This window comes from Rhea pennata, chromosome Z (genome assembly GCF_028389875.1).
Source record: "Rhea pennata isolate bPtePen1 chromosome Z, bPtePen1.pri, whole genome shotgun sequence".
NCBI lineage: Eukaryota > Metazoa > Chordata > Aves > Rheiformes > Rheidae > Rhea > Rhea pennata.
Window position 1 is genome coordinate 63,777,075 of NC_084702.1, and position 15,192 is coordinate 63,792,266.

At 34.7% G+C, this 15,192-nt stretch overlaps 1 protein-coding gene across 1 annotated transcript in view; it reads right to left on the reverse strand.

Annotated features, from left to right (window-relative positions):
• Window positions 1-517: 517 nt before the first annotated feature.
• The window catches only part of NDUFS4 (NADH:ubiquinone oxidoreductase subunit S4), a 44,177-nt gene continuing 29,502 nt past the window's right edge, over window positions 518-15,192 (reverse strand). The window contains exons 3-5 of the mRNA XM_062599503.1: window positions 8,457-8,629; window positions 4,122-4,195; window positions 518-730 (exon numbers count right to left, since the gene is read on the reverse strand). Coding sequence (XP_062455487.1) covers window positions 627-730; window positions 4,122-4,195; window positions 8,457-8,629 — 351 coding nt within the window. The 3' untranslated portion in view covers window positions 518-626. The remainder of the gene's footprint in view (window positions 731-4,121; window positions 4,196-8,456; window positions 8,630-15,192) is intronic.

The window sequence follows — 15,192 nt, forward strand, 5'->3', positions numbered from 1 at the left end:
TTTCAAAAAGCATCACAGTGAAACAATTATAATCTCTGTCTTTTGGACCAAACTTTCTGTATGTTTAACGCAAAAACCTGTTTTTTCTACTCAAGCCATGAATGCCACTGGCATAATTACAATATTAATTTGGATAGAAAGGAGCTTAAACACCATAGATTTCCACGGAATAGTCTAAATAATATCCAAACTTTAACTTCTGTACATCATACTTTGTTATTTGACTGAAGATTTTTTTTTTCTGTATACAACGATACATCAGTTTCTACTAATATAGTTTGCACATGCAGGGCTGATTGATAAGTTTAAACAAGATATAGAATATAATACTATAATGAAAAACAAACGACAATCTTTAAAGTTGCAGCTGATTTCAAACATTCCTTTTGATAGATTCCTTGTTCAGTAATTTTCTAGAAGTATGAACTCCCCAAATCTCCTCTATATATAGGGAAGTTGGTAACAGGTTCAATTGGAGACATCAAAAACATTTTAAATAGACATCACAAGATGCATCTGTAGTTTAAAGGTCAGATTTATTAGGAGATTAAGAGATGTATTATACATGGACTATAAATACAGCACAGCTGACTTTATTAACAGTCAGACAGATAGCCAATGCCAACCTATTTGGTAGACACCCTTGTTCTTTTGTTCCAAGAAAAGTTTGCACCATAAGACTTGGATTTAGGTTTTGGAATTCTCTTCTCTTCAACGTCATAGCTCCAGCCTGGGGGTGAGGAGAAAAATTAGGAAGGGGGGCAGGGGGGACAGGGGAGAAGACAAGAAACAAAGAGAATTCTAAACATGCACAGCATATAATACAGGGCAAATGCAACTTAAACCTTTTAACTTTAATCTTTTTCTTCCTCCAGATAAGCATCCATTAATTTATTTCTTTGTAGTTAGCAGCAGAGAATACAGAAATGCCACAAATATGACATACCCCTGTTCTCTCAATTGTCAGACTTCATCATACTTCATACTGCATACTTCAATTTTCATTGCTCCCACCACATATATTATTGAAAAAACTTGATAGTCATCAGTGAACCTCAGCTGGGAACACTGACTGTTTCTGTATGCAATCCTGCAAGTTCATGGCTCCACAACTCTGCAACATCACATAGACAGCACGCACAGGAGACCAATCCAAAAAGTATGGGAGAGAAAGGAGACTTTGGAAAGCAAGAAAGAAAAGAAGGACCAAAGAAAGGAAGAGCGAAGAAAAAAAAACCTACAACACTTGCGTTTTTTTTAAGAACATAGAAAATTAGGAGTAAGAGAGAAGGCAATGAAGTGATAGAAGACAAGTAAATTATGATAGTTAAGCTAGAGAAATGCTAAAAAATGTCAAAAAAGAGGAGGTGGAAACATTAGTGTTTATGTAAATCAATATGCAAATTGGTCGCAGCCTCCAGGTGCCTGGAAATTTGCCAGGGCAGCACTCAGTATTCCAAAGTTTGGTCTCTCTAGCTGCAACATTTAATTCAAAGTTGAGGTTTTGGAGTTGAAGCTAGAAGTGTGTAAGAACGTAGTTTTAACTGATACTAAGAAAGACCACAGATTTCCTCTTTAGTTTTTAAGCAAAAACTTGATAAAACCTGAAATGTTTAATATGCATCTGAATCTTTACATTTTTAAAGCACATACATATGTTTCTATACACAACGGCTGAATTCAGCAAGCCTTCCGTTGTTCATAGGAAACATCTAAATATCAAAACATGTACAGTAAAATACACTAGTTGTTATGCCACTGCACCTCAATTCCATGTGTTCACAAAGTCCGCAGAAATATTTTCTTTTTTTTTTTTTCGTAAGATGAACCAGTGTTAACTTCCAGATAACTACTATGCATAAGATATACTGGAATGGTAATTTTAAAAACATACTCTTACCATCTGTGAGAGTATTGAGTTTCTCCTACTGTTCTGATTAAAATATAAGCTTGAGTAAACAGTCAGAACTAAATCTAGAGACAGACACTGGTATTGCAACATTCAACATTATGACACCTAACTTTGAGGCACTTGGCTCCTGGAATGGAATTTACAGCCCCGAGTTATTGCTTCATCTTTTTATACACTAGATAGAGTGGAGCTGAGTGCCTCCAAAAGAGATTCGCAATTGCCAGCACAGTGACTTGGGCTGCCAGAGCCATCCAAAAACCACAACATTAGTTACACCTAACTTTGGATTGCAAGAGGCAGCCGTGTGTGATAAGGTTTCACACTCTGAGCAGTCTCTTTGAGTTAGACACCTTCAGTTGTTCATGACAGAGAGCAGAGGTCACTTTTACATAAATACCACAACAGTGGGGGAGGTTATTGTTGCCCACAACTCTGACATACAAACTAAAGGGATATGAAGTAGATTTCACCACTTCTGGGAGAACATCCTGATCACCTCACTAAAGGCTACTGTGAGTAGAAGAACTCCATCCTTGTTACTAAAGCTTTAGTGTTTTTAAACAACTATCTCAGTGATTTCAGAAAAAAAAAATAAGTCTCAGACTAAACTTTTCATTTCTTCCTGTTACAAGTGTTATCTTCTTGCTTTGGCTTCAGACCATCCTCAGCTGTCATATCTTGGGCAGAGATCTCTTGTTACTGTACTCAGTGCTATTATTCCTACTACAGAAGATACTTCAGAGGGGGCGGGAAGAGAGAGAGCTTGCCTGAGGTTCCTGAAGATCTTAGGTGAGAGAGAATAGCTGGGGTTTCCCAACTGTATCAAAATAACTGCAGTACCCCGAATTTGCAAAAGATAAACTTGAGGTTCTTAAGGAATTTTGTTAATGAAAACTTGGATGGTTCATGCACGAAGGACAGAGGGGCATATATTGTGTTCTTAGATTTCCATATTTCACAGTAGTATCTCAGTTTAGAAGCCATGTTCTGTTGTAAATGTGCACCCAAGTTTCTCTTTCTAAAAGCAAAACTAAATACTGTAAAATTTATGTATCCAGCTACACCTGATACTGAAGCTACTACTACAGAAAACACTACACAGAAAATACTATGCACATTTCATACATACAAAACTACATTACTTTAAATAAAAATGAAATGATAATTTAGGAAAGGCAGCATCCACAGAAAAGTTTGGTGCATCTCAATTATGGCAAAGTTATGGATGCAACCTAAGTGGATATTGAACCAATAAAGATGTCTCCAGAAAGGTTTATTTATTTATTTATTAAAAAACCCCCCTTAGTTTAGTAAGTACAATTTTTCTGGAGATCAAAACCTTAACTCTAACTTAAAAGACTTTTGAACATTCAAAAAGTTGAGATTCTGAGATACTGCTGGTGATACACCATGATTCTGTGAGAAAATACAAGTCTAAATTTCTACAGACACTAAAAACCCAAATAATTTTACAGATGCAATCCTTCTGATTCATCATTAGTATTAAAATATTAAGTAATGATATGGGCATTACTAGTATCTTTTTCTCAAACTCAAATAATTATCAAGTGCTTAGACTTTACAAATTGTACTTGGGAAGAGTTAGGTATACTCCATGCCACAACATAACAAATCCTAAAGCTCTACATGCTGAACTGGTAGACACTTAATTTTAGCTTTTATGATTGTCATCCACAGGTGTTGTGATAGTCCTTCCTTAACTAGTATTCAGGTGCTCATGCCAAGGCTTCAGGCAAATAAAAATAAATAAATACATAAAATCACACTGCCAGGCAGCTGGGACCCTCAACCTGGAATACTCTCAAAGATAAAGTATACGTACTAATTTTCCTTCAAGACTCGACCAGGGCTCAGTTCTCATCAAAAATGCAGATGCCTGCAGCATTACAAAAGTAGAGTGAAGAGGCTGGAACACTTTTCCAGATAGTAGAAGGTCTGGATTCAATGCCTTCCTCACCCTTAGAAATACAGCCTTCTCCCTCCCCTAACCTTGCCCCGAAATCTTCCACTTTCTCAAGCAGAGCAGTAATTGTCTAAAATTTTGTGTAGTAGAGCAGAAATTCTTTGTCCTGCACTTTTTCTTTTTTTCCTCTCTCTCTCTCTCTTTTTTTTTTTTTTTTTTTTTTTTTAAGTACTTTGAGATCAAGATTATCTATAGAAAACTGAGTCTATCACACCTAATACGTACCATTTTTTTCAGCAAAGGCAATGGCATCTTCTTTAGTAGAGAAAGTAAGAACCATGTTGGATAAAGGATCAGCTCTGTTAATAAATCAGATGACAGATTTTAAGCAAATCTGAAACATGAAATACTTAATTATATCCATATATCAAGTGCTAACCAAATACTGTATTAATCAATCTGTTTTAGTATAATTCTTCAAAAGCATCATTCCCAAACTTCAGCCATTCAAAATCCTTTTTTATTTTTAAATATTCCAAGGATTAACACTTACTTTGTGCAAAACTTTCCCTCTTTCAGTCTGTTGAATCAATTCCTTCCCTCCCAGCTCCCTGCAGAAATTAATGCTTTAAATTTTTTATTCAACAAATATACCTAACTACCTGCTGAGGTAACATAAGTGCTCTGCAGCAATCTTTTTAATTTTGAAAGCTGTGTACAGTGGGAGGAACCTGGAGACTGGCAGGTTTAAGGTAATTTTGAACAATTCAAGAAATCCAGAAGTCTATAGAACAACTAGAGAAAGAATAATCTTAGACAGAAGAGGTTGGAATATCAGGTTAAGCAGAACAGAAATTAATGAGAAATTGAAAAGTATGCGAACAAGTTTAGAACTCCAACCTGGGTGAAGTCATATGATCTCCATAAATTAAGCCAGTACAACAATCAGATCTCAGGCCTCAACTGAAAACAAAGTTCAGAAATTCAAACTGCTAGCTAACTAATTACATAGTAGTTATTTTTAGATGATCAGATATTTCTCAGTTTCATTTCTGAAAAACAAACAAGCAAACAAGCAAAAGGCTTTTTTAAATATTAAATCTCAATTAAAATAAAAACATCCAATTTGTCGTTACAAAAACTCAATTTAAGAACAACAAAAATGATGGAAACTAGTTCTATAAATTCATCTACAAAACCTTTATGCAAATTAAATAAGAAATCTGTTGTAGCGGCAAAATGCTTCTCTGAGACAACACTGCACATGAGCCTAGGAGACAACTGACAAGACAAGACCAAATTGCAACAAACTATTGAAGGAGCTGCCTCTCAACTGTTCTCTCTCTTTGAAGCTATAAGGATAGATGAAGAGAAAAAGCAACCAAAGATATGTTGAACTCTTTACATTAAAGGACAAAGCCTGTGACTTGGGGGGGGAGCGGGAAATAAGGGAAGAAAGGGGAAGAAGAGGAATCTAGCTTCCAGCAAAGACAACACTGTAATTTTATCTGATGTACACATGGGCTAAATGCAGTTCTCTATATATCCAATATAGTTCCCACTAAAAAAAAAAAAAAGAAAAAAACAAAAAAAGAATATAAAGGGGCAGAAATTACACTTGCACAAGCCACTAAGATAGGCTTTCTTAAAGAAATTTAAAGATTTATCTTACAAAAGTGTTAAGAATCAGTAACTATGAAGTCCATAGCACGATCAGTGAAGAACCAAGTGACCAAAATACTGCAGTATTGGAACAGCTTTTACTTACTGTTCCTTTCTTCCATGACTGGGGTGCAAAAAATGATGCTACTTAGTAAGAACGCTACCAGGAAACAAAGAAGGGTACATCTGAGGTATAGCGAAGGTCGCATGCCTGTTCAGGACTGCAAAAGTTTGGTGAAAACCTTCCAGGACAGAAGTAGTTTGGAAATGAGGACTGTCCAAAACTGATTTGTTCTATTTTCATGTAGTATCATCTTTCATCCAATTTAATACAGCTTTTTGATTTCTTCCCATAAATGAGCTTTTCATAAGTTTCAGTTTGTAATAATCTGTGAGCAAACTGTGGAGTTCAGAGTGAGACAGCATGATGTCTTGATAGCTTTAGTAAAATAGTGCTGCAGAATTTCCTATGTTCTAACCTATCAATTATTACTGAGATTCTACATTTTGCTCTTTTATGAGATTCTACAGAATGCAAATCATACGTTTCCTGTGTTTCTTTGTTTACAACTTTATATTAAAAGAAATACTCAAGAACTATCCTTGCACACTCTTGTAATGAAAGCTTTTAGATTAAAATTATTTTTTTAAAATGTCATGGGTCCATTTCATTTGGATCTACAAAGAGGTAATTCCCATGGAAAACACTATATTCAAGAAGAAGTGACAAAAATATAGTGGAAAAAGCAAATGAGACTGTAAAATGATAGAAATCTAGCAAGGATATACAGGCAAGTATATTAAGTTAGAATACAGAGAAAAAGAGCTAATTAATTAATGCCACTAAACTATTTAAAAGTAAATGGGAAGAAGAATCTCTACAGAAATTATATCTGAAGAGAAGAAATTTTTCTTAAGTATTTCTGTGTGTTGAACACTAATTTGAGATTACTAGAATGTCCACTAATAGTTCTTGGGAAAGTTCCTTAAAAAATGAACAGATATAAACTAGTTTACAAAACCCTTGACCCAGTGGCATCAACTCACAACACAGTACACACTTTTGGCCTATCTGAGCTTGTTTACACATGAAATATCCGTTTCCCTACCCCAAAATGAAACTGTATCCAAAGACAAGAGTCATTCAAACTAGCTATTCCATTTTAAATTTGCACAATAAGATCACTCCAGGATAATTTAACAGATGAGCCCTTGATACCACAGCTCATTTTTCTAGGTGGTTTATTTGGCACAAACAGATACAATTGTTAGAAAGGTTAAAAACCATTATTTCGGCTGAGATTATGCAAAATCCCACCCAGAAATTAACTTTTTTGGGGAGGTTAAAGTAGCTGAAAAGCAAAAGGGGATTAGAAGAAAAATTAAATTCAACCTGAACTAAAGCAGGTGTTACTGGCACCTGCTACAATATCATAATCTGTTCAGAGGTATAAATAGACCATGCTTGAGCGGCTAGACACTTCTGAGACTTTTGGGGGGTACACAAGAATAGAGGGAAAGGGATATTGCACGTCAACAGTTTATCACTTAAACTGATTTAGGCCACTGTAAAACAACCTGGTCATTACTTGCTAAATGCAGTGGTCACGTGCAATGGTGGAATACCATCAAATCTTGTATGGATTAAATCATTACAGTTTTGTCTTCTGAAATAGTAATTTAAATATGCTTAATATGAAAAGGTAAGAAGCCTGTGGACCTGTTTAAGAAGTAGTCACTATTACATACAGGTTTTAAGTTTTACAACAGACATTTTAATATAATTAATATTTTAATACAATTCTTATTTTAATCCCCAGCCAAACTTTTCTCTAATTTACTGAGAGTTCATTTTGGCTTCACTAATTGCTCTGTAATACAAATACAACAAAGATGCTATAGGTTGTGAGCAAGCTCTTTTTTTTTTTTTAAAAAAAATGGGAAACCAACATTACAGGAAGACTTGATTTCAGAGTTGTTTTGAATTAGTATTTCAAGATACGCTCATGTAAAAAACTATTCATTCTGTGCCTCGATTTAGAATATTAATAGATCTCCAAAAATACTTCCTCAAAGCATATTATATTTAAGGTCTTAGGTTTTTTTCATCAGAATTCTGTGTTAAATTTTGTGTCATAAGCTCTAATGTTTATGTGATTGCCAGTCAGATGTTTTCAATGGGTGTCGGATTCTTTCTGAAGGTTGAAAAATAATCTGCAGTGGTTGGTTTTTGTTTATACTGAATTAACTTTTCTGAATATGTCTCTAACAAGAAACCTTCAAAGTACAATATTGTCACAAGAACTGTGGACGGTCATCATACTTTACGGGAATTCTAATCACACCATACAACAAAGGTAGTACATTTATGACAAAAATTTAGCTGCATCTAAATTATACTTAGATCTCTAAATTATAGCATAACTACATAGGGCTAGTATTTTTCTGGATTTGGGCATGTTTAAGATTTTTTACTCCTAATAATAGCAACACTAAGGCAAATGGTGTAATTTTTTTAAAGAGTGTATTTTATAAAATAGTTATAGTTCCTCATTTTAGCTCTTCAGGATATTCATAAGCTTCGTTCAGAATTTCCAGAAGCTAGATATCATTATGTTTAACCTAATGAGAAACACGCAATTGACAGTTAAAAAGGATTTACTATTTCAAATAACTAATAAGCTCTTCTCCCTAATGCTGACATACAGTGACATCACCACAAATGTAATAGTTCAATTTTTTGGTTAACACTTTTCAGATTCTTCCAGATGATTTTGTGAGCTAAAATCTGTTTTTAAACATAACAGTTGATTAATCACGTGACAAAGACAGAGCTACCTAAGTACTATTAAAACACAAGCAGACTGACAGGTAGAAAGGACATTTTACAGTTAAATTTACACAGCTGTAAGAGCCAAATATTGGAGAAAAACATATGCAAATTTAGTAACTACTCACGTTGATGCCCAACCCATTAAAGGGTTCTCCCAGCGCTCTCTGTTATCAAATTCCATCTTCCACTTCTTTGTGTTGTTAACTCCTGCCTGCATTGCATTACGTGCTGGAACAAAAATGTGAACTTTTCTGGTTTTGATGTGCTCATCTGGAACACCAGTTAAAGCAGTGATATCCTATAAAAGATATAATGCATCTTGTTAAAAATGGTTCACATAAAATGCTTGTAAAATAACAATGTTTACTGTTTTTATGCAATTTCATACTTGGTATTTTTAAAATTACAACGAAAAATTCATAGAGACAAACATTAGGAGAACCAATTTAATATAACTGAAGCTGACCCAGCTTGGGGATTCCATCACCCTGTTTCCCTTCGCTGAATTAGATTTTGTGTGGTTCAGTTATCTGAACCTGCTCTCCATCCAGCTACACAACTCCCAGGGCCAGAGAAGGGACAGGACTTTCCCTCCAATCCTCTGACCATAGCCATAAAGTCATTGCTGCTCCAACTTACACCAGCTAAAGCAGATGTGGAAACATAACATATGTTCTTCTTTGCTCCACCTCCTTGAAGAAAAAAAAAAGTAGAGCATAGACTGACAGTAACATCCAGGCCCACAGTTGCTCAAGTCCCTATGTCAGTTCAAGTCCACGTTTCTTAAATAGGCATTGTAGTGATTTGACATTTTTGATAGGGACATTTTTTCAAGCTTTTACAGCACTTGATAACATTCTTAGGTATTTTTGTGAAGGACAAAAAGATTTGGGAGATTCCAACTTACAAACAAAATTGCTTATAAAATTTTACAAAGTCAGTAGTAGGATGCCCTCTATTAAGGCTTCATTTCTGAGGTCTTAACAAATAAACCTAAAAAAATATAAAAACTGAAGTATCACAAAAACAATCAAAAAATACTAGCTGGCTTTAACAAGAAATAAAGTGGAGAAAAACCTCACAAGAATTGATATGAAAAATTATTCTCACCAGCATTGATATAATTAAAGTGAACTTTCTCTTTAAAAACTAAACAGTAATTACATAAAATTAACCTGTCAGTTCAACCTAGTACAGTAAAAAGACAGAAATCAAACATCAAATACTTCCTCTAAGGATGCTGAACTACTCCTGATATATGCTTAAAAGGCCAAAGGTAGCTCGTGGGTTTTCCCACTCCCCAAGAACAAAGACTAAACTAGTTGAAGTCCAAAATGTGTAGCAGAACTTCAGGCATATTGAACTCATCTCACCAGTGGGGGCATGACTCAAATGAAAAGTCAAACAAGTTTAAAACTATGGGTTTACACATTTGTAGCTACTAACTTCATAGCATTTTGTTTTGTGGCCAACTTAAAAGCTCTTGATGCTGTCACCAGATCATTCTCCGAAACGAGAAATGTCTCATTTTTCATTTCACCTCAGAAAATAAACTTTGAAGGATCAATCCCTCAAAACTGCATCAGGGAGCAAATTTAAAGCGTTTGTCTTGTATTTACAAGTAGAACAACATGCACACACATACACCCCTATACAGAAAATTTCCAAATTCTAAAAGCTGTATTCGGACTACCTACCAGAAACTGTCAAAATATCTTTACAATTTAATTATAAATGTTTCATTAGGATCAAATAATGTTTAGTAATAATAATTTTTAGTAAGAGTCTAGCCATGATATGAAAAAGGAACACTACCAATTACCAAAATGTTGCAACACATACACAAAAAACACCTTGATAGACTGGCATTTACGACTCCTGAAGTTTAAACCACAGTTTTAGAAAGAAATATCTTCAAGTTTTCTTATTGGAATTGGCAAACTGCTTTGTCTAACATTTTTTTAACCTGCAGTAAAAGTTTGGTGGGTCTTCAATGTTACAGCTTGCCTGTCTATAGAAACAGGCCAGTAAATTATCCTTTACACATAAACTTCCCCAAAATATCTCTATGGAAAAAATGTATAAATATTCACCAAAAATTTGATTTTTCCTTTTAAATAATCTGGATCCTGTTACATGTAAAGATCCTGTGTTTTTGTTATTATCAAATATCTCCAAATTTGCAAGCTTCAAAATAGATAAAAATGATGAAAACAACTTTTTTTACTATTATTCTCAGCATCTTGTATGTCAATTTTGAATTTTACATTTAAGATTTAGAGGCTTATGTACTTCAGAGTTATCTGGCTTTAAAATAAAATGCTATATTAAATAACATTATGGATATACTCAATTTCCTCTTTTGAAGCCTCCATACCAAAACCCGTGAAAATATGACATGTTATGCATACAGACTGCAATATAATAAAACCTCTACACTATGGAAAACTGGTGAATACTGTATTTATGAGGTAACTGTAGTTACCTAGAAATGCCTAGACTTGTTTATCTGGATTAAAACAAGACCAAAAACCCAAACAAACCCCAAGCACCTCCAAGTGTTTTCTGGGCACTCATCTGGCTCCAAATCAAAGTTATTTTACTAATAATATGAGATTCATCCCATAAAAATCTTTCAAGGTGAAAACTAAAACCTGCCTACTTTCAGGAATTAAAGTGACTGCATGGTGTTGCTAGCTCTTCATACTTTGATTCATTCTAGCTAAAGTTTCCATGCCTTCTGGGAATTTAGCAATTGTTTATTGATATCTTCCCCAGTCTAAAGCTGGCAATTGAACAGACAGTTGTTAGGACAATGAGTTTCTGGATTCTGAAGCCCAAGTTGTCCTGACATAAAATCACTGTTTTTGCTTGCTGTAGACATGTAAGGTACTGTAGCATAGCTGAGCTGTTGCCAAAGATATGGAATAAAAAGGCTTGGCATCTATCACATACTTGACACCTAAAGAGCACAGAAGCTCTAAAATTCCTATTCCCTGTAGGCGCACTCTTAGTCTAGACAAACTGATTTCTCACACTTTTAAAATGCATTACAACACTCTATTGTGATCATTTCATCCACACAGCTCCAGCTAGTGACAGAAGAACCTGTCCTTTAAGCGACATTTCAATGGGCTAAAGCTCCCGCTCCAAGATTCCATTAAAACAATATAATACTTGAAAAGAACTATGCTGCACTGGGTTGAACTCTCTACTGTGTCTTCAGTGCTTTGTTCTGAGTTCAAGTTCTCATTGAAACTACCTGTGAACCAACTTTCCAAAACAAAGATGTTTTTGACAGCAAGTTTCACATTGCCATCTTTTTTTTTTTTTTTAATGCTCCTTACTGAATTTTGCTCTGTTAGCATATTAAAATATTAGTGAGGTGTTCAGCATCAAAAGATCTAAACAATAAGGTGATAATGTATCAAGCTGTGTTAAAAGACTTGAGATTTGAACTGTATAGAACTGCTTTAGTAAAAATTAAGAACACCTCATTTTTAACACAGGCTTTCATCTAAAAATGCCTTCTGACACATTGTTTTTCTCAATATATATATATAGATTCTTTAAATAGTAACTTCTGGGTTTTTAAAATATCAATTTAGAGGTATTTTGGCTCCCGGAATAAGTTGAGAGAAACAAAAATGACATTCTTACTTTTTTTAAGCAGTAGAAGTCACATCAAATTGCTTAAAATCAAGAAGAGTTTTTGTCTTTATTATAACTTATGCTACTTAAGAACCCTTGTCATGGTAGAAAGCCTGGTAAAGCTATCCTTGAAAGAGCAACAGAAAACGATAAAAGTGCTATATAGCAGAAAAAAACTGGTTCACAGATGCAGGATCAATGAAAGCAATATTCAGCGTAATGGTGACTTTAGAAGGAAATGAACAATTCATTAAGTACCCCACTAGTAGCACAAATTCCAAAGGAAAAAAAGAAAGATGAACTCTGTAATACAAAGGAAAGTGACCAAGGCATTTAAAACATCCCCATAAACAAGTAGTTTTGAATAGATGAGTCAGGTGTACCTGAAGGTGTCACATTGCTACTACGACATTTCTTTCCATGCGTAGACAAAAACTGTACATAAACGCTATCAACTATCTACTGTTTAAGTTCCCCCCCCCCTTTTTTTTTTAAATAAAGGAAACAGGGAACAAGCAATGGGAAGTTGATGTCAAAACACAGAAAAACCTCCCAGCAAGCTTCCAGCAACCACCCAGGATTTAGAGTCTTGCTAGGCGCTCTCTTTTCAATACCAGAATTTCACACATTTCAATGACCATTATGACTTCAAAGAATCAAATTTTCATCATTGTCCGTCATCTGCCGGTTGATTTGTATAAAGGAGTTCTTCTGCATGCACTCCAGACAAAGGGCTCCTTACTTTCGTGGCTATATATCAAGTTTAAAAGTTCTGTTTGTGACAGTTGTGTCTGTGGTAAATTAGGGTAACACTGAAGGAGTGCAGCTGCTCTGCAGGAACCTCCTTTTTGGCATCATTTCACTTAAATAAAAACTGAATAATTAGCTTCTGCCTTTATTAAACCGCAAAAATGCCACTGGCCTTAGTAATTACTTCCGGTTGCCCCACCTACTTAACCTCAATAGTTTACACTTGTTAGAAAGGAGAGAAAGTAGAGGTTTTCAGTACTTTATAGGAGTTTACAGCAGTTTCTGTCCCCTCTGCCCCCAATATGTTTTAGTAGGCAAAAGTTTTGCTATAAAGTCATGTTGCACATACACTTTCTTTAAGAGCTGTTATATCAAAGCACAGAACAGGACACTGAACATCTTGCACAATACCCACAAAGTAGCTGCTGCAAAAGAAGCTTTTTATTTAATGCGCTCAACTGCTCAGGCTGTAAGTGAGGATGAGAACATTTACATTTCTACACTTCACTATGGTATTTTTGAAACAAATGCAAGAGAACAAAATCTACTATGCAAAGTGTAAGTGGAAAAATGGAGCAGAATGAACTAAACATGGTCAGACAACATTTATCTAACAGCTACAGACATAACAAGGCAGAGGGAAAAAAAGTCTATTTGCCCTTAGGAAATTTTGTATCACACAAAATACAGTTTTCTTTTAGGCTTCACAATCTTTTTGCATTATCACAGTAATCTGTGAACAACATGTGTTACCCATAATGTGTTCTCCTATCTAATCATGCTGCAGAGAGATTTTACAAAAGAGTTGAGGAAAGCCGTGAAAGAATCGTATTAAAAAAACAGAAAACCAAATACTGTAAACATGAAACAAGATACAATAATGATTATAAGAAAATTTCCACTTAAAGGAAATCTCTTTACACAGGTGGCTTTGCTGAAAACCCTAAAGAGAAACTGCAAAGAATACACTGAAGAATGGGTCTATGATAAAAGCAGAAATTGCCACATGGGCTGGAATTAACCAAAGTCCTTGATAGTACTTTTCAGTCTAATGACTGCCATTATGCTGAAGATTTCAGCATCCTAAAAATCTCTTGACAATGTTTGCTAGTGCAAACTACTCAACAATTTGTATTTCACAGCTTAGGGGTTCCTACATTAACAGCCAGGATGTCAAAGCAATCTCTATAGTCACAAAACCTCCTTGAGAATTTCCCTGTCACTCCATTGCACAAAGGCTTGCTCAACTTTCTGAATATCTTGCATGCCCCAAATTATTTTGTGCTCATTGCAAAAACTATAGTAAACATGAGTGAAACTCAGAAAACCATTATTAAATGAAATGAAGCAGGTAGGAAGGGGAGAGAGAGAGAGAGAGAAAGGAATGTATTTCATGAAATAGATTGATACTGCCACTAATAGTCATTTGACACTTCACTGTGGGCATGACACTGATTGAGATAATTATAAACAACATGTGTATCTAAAACAAGGTGGAAAAAAGACATTGAATTATTTGCAGCAGATTTTATAAACCTTTTTGCAGAACACAGCAAGATTTCAGTACAATATTCTTTCTAGAACTCATTCACACCATTTCTAAGAAAGTCTTCTGCTTCCATACATAGAAGGGTTTCTTTTTTCATTATTCCTGAAATACAGATTTAAAAGTATGCAGTTTTCTACAGCACACAATTTTTCAACATTCTACCAGAACTCCACAACACTAAAATAACAAAACAAAACAGCACAAAACCATCAAGTAGCTAAGAATAGAAAACCTCAAACTTTTTATATGTAAACTTTCAAATAAAAGGACGAAAAGGAGTCTTCATTTACCTGCATTTACACACAGAAAGAGGAAAATTAAACAGCTGAAATAATTTGACTCCTCTTAGAATAATACACTGTTAGTACTTTACTGCCTTAACCAACGCTCACTACAGGCACTATTTCTTAGTTGGCAAACAGCAAGTAACAGGCTGGGAGAAGACTTTAAAGAAGGTAAGATAGAAGTACTAGTGGTTAGAGACCATCTAAAGTAGTTAGACAGCATTGTCCTGATTCCCCCAATCAGCTCAATTTTTAATATATTATTAAATAAAATGTTGTATTTAAGGGATGGTGATATTTTATCAGACAAAATTTATTCACTTTGCACTTATGATTACTTATGCTATGTTCCTATTAAAAGTTATAATAAGCAGATTGGCTTACAAGGCTAAACAAATCTTCATGAACATTACAGTGAATTATTGACCAAAGATGACTGTTCAGCTTCCAGCATATAAAATTTATTTTTCATCATGGACACCTGAAGCCCTAACCATAAGCTCTGGGTTGAGTCTTCCACATTTTAAGTGAGAACCCAAATTCCGGCCACTCCTGTACACTGGGAATAATTTCTGTATTTTTTCATGTCTCTGACGGTGTTTTAATGAATTACTTACTTTTAATGCT